This window comes from Lipotes vexillifer, unplaced genomic scaffold (assembly GCF_000442215.2).
Source record: "Lipotes vexillifer unplaced genomic scaffold, Lipotes_vexillifer_v1.1 scaffold560, whole genome shotgun sequence".
Classification (NCBI taxonomy): Eukaryota; Metazoa; Chordata; class Mammalia; order Artiodactyla; family Lipotidae; genus Lipotes; species Lipotes vexillifer.
This window is the reverse complement of record NW_006792210.1, coordinates 771,420-773,612: the sequence shown is the minus strand read 5'-3', so window position 1 is coordinate 773,612 and position 2,193 is coordinate 771,420. Positions and strand designations below refer to the sequence as shown.

General features: G+C 53.4%; 1 protein-coding gene across 1 annotated transcript; it reads left to right on the top strand.

The window, feature by feature from the left end:
* Nucleotides 1-763: 763 nt before the first annotated feature.
* Nucleotides 764-1,972, top strand: ZCCHC12 (zinc finger CCHC-type containing 12). The gene has a single exon (XM_007465456.1). It carries the CDS (start codon nt 764-766, stop codon nt 1,970-1,972), a length of 1,209 nt encoding a protein of 402 aa, XP_007465518.1.
* Nucleotides 1,973-2,193: the final 221 nt, after the last annotated feature.

Genomic DNA, 2,193 nt, shown 5'->3' with positions numbered 1-2,193 from the left:
GCGGGGGCGGGCGCGGAGTGGGAGCGGGATGAGGGCTGAGGCTGCTTCTGACCCTTCCCTCCCTGCCCTGCCCTCTGTGGCGGCGCAGTCTTGACGCCCTAAGGTCCAGGATCGGCGACCCCCGGTGGACAGCGATCGACCGTACCCCAGAGGCGAGCTTTCTCACGGAGGCCACCGGTTGCAGAAGCTGGAAGTGAAATAAAGGCGCGCGCTTTCTCCTGAGCTCCTGTAAGAATCTGAAAAATAATGGGGCGGGGGAGAGGGGACTTTAAGAAAGGGGTGTGGTTGAGACCGGAGACCAAGAGGTTAATGAGATCTTATTTATTCCCACAAAACTGTGACCGCTGTGCTCTATTTTGAGAGCCCAATATCAGCTCCATACACTGTTACACTTAGAATTAGAAGCAACAGTTGCCGTCCCTCTTGAAGGACTGGCGGGAGGGGATGGATGAGGCTGTAAAAAGCACCCTGCTAACACGGAGACACCGGCTGGCTCCGTGAGGTTGTAATCGCGAGTCTTCTGGAGGATATTTTTAGGGCAGTGGGCAGATATAAAATGTACTGCAGGATATTCAGGAAGGGAGAGAATACAGCTGGAGCCCGTCCCTTATTAACTCCTCCTCCCGCTTTTTGTTTTGTTTTCTTTTTTTACAGTTCCTACTGACGTAAGAGGAAGGCAGGGCCCCCCAGCACGCCTGCAGATTAGGCTCTTCTAAAAAGCCTGGGCATCTTGTTACATTCAGAAGCCCCGTCATCGTCCGTCATGGCTAGCATCCTTGCGCGCGTGGGTAACAGCCGGCGGCAGAACGCACCCTTGCCGCCTTGGGCCCATTCTATGCTAAGGTCCCTGGAGAGAAGTCTTGGGCCTTTAATGGCCAACGTGGCAGAGAGAAACATGAAGTTGTTCTCGGGGAGGGTGGTGCCAGCCCAGGGGGAAGAAACCTTTGAAAACTGGCTGACCCAAGTCAATGGGATCCTACCAGATTGGAACATGTCTGAGGAGGAAAAACTCAAGCGCTTGATGAAAACCCTGAGGGGCCCCGCGCGGGAGGTCATGCGTTTGCTGCAGGCGGCCAACCCCAATCTAAGTGTGGCAGATTTCTTGCACGCCATGAAATTGGTGTTTGGGGAGTCTGAAAGCAGTGTGACCGCTCATGGTAGATTTTTTAACACCCTGCAGGCACAAGGGGAGAAAGCCTCCCTTTACGTCATCCGTTTAGAGGTGCAGCTCCAGAATGCTATTCAGGCAGGGATCATAGCTCAGAAAGATGCAAACCAGAGTCGCCTGCACCAGCTCCTTTTAGGGGCCGAGCTGAATGGGGACCTGCGCTTCAGGCTGAAGAATCTTCTCAGGATGTATGCAAATGAGCAGGAACGTCTCCCCAGTTTCCTGGAGTTAATCAGAATGATAAGGGAGGAAGAGGATTGGGATGACACTTTTATTAAACGGAAGCGGCCCAAGAGATCTGAGTCAATGGTGGAGAGGGCAACTAGCCCAGTGGCATTTGGGGGCTCCCGACCCTTAGTGATCGGTAATGCCGACTGCAGCGTGATAGAGATAGATGATACCCCCGATGATGACTCAGATGAGGATGTGATCCTGGTGGAGTCTCAGGACCCTCCACTTTCATTCTCGAGTTCTCTCCCCAGACGCAGGGCCAGACCTCGGAATCAAGTGCTAGTCATTGATTCCCCCAACAATTCCAGGGCTCAATCTCCTTGTACCAGCGGGGGTTCTGGGTATAAGAATGATGGTCCTGGGGATGTGCGTAGAACCAGGAAGCGAAAAAACACAATCCACTGTTCGTACTGTGGACAGGAGGGCCACTCAAAGGAAACCTGTGACAATGAGAGCAACAAGGCCCAGACGTTTGAGAACCTGATTATCACCCTGCAGGAGCTGACACATACCGAGGAGGAGGGGTCAAGAGAGGCCCCTGGCCAACCCAGTGACCCTTCTGAGCCACAGTGAGGTGCTAGCCCCCAGCTTTAAATGAACCCTAACCTATATACAGAGTCCAGCAATGGGGAAAATGGCGGGTGGTGGTTCTAATTGCATGAATTAATCCACAAGGTGGCTTCCTTTTGGGGTGGAAGACAAAGGGTCTTGAATATTAGCACAGTGGAGGGAGATGGCCTGACCTCCGTCCTTGCTTCCAGTCCCCTGCTGCCCAAGGGTCTACCTTCTGTGTG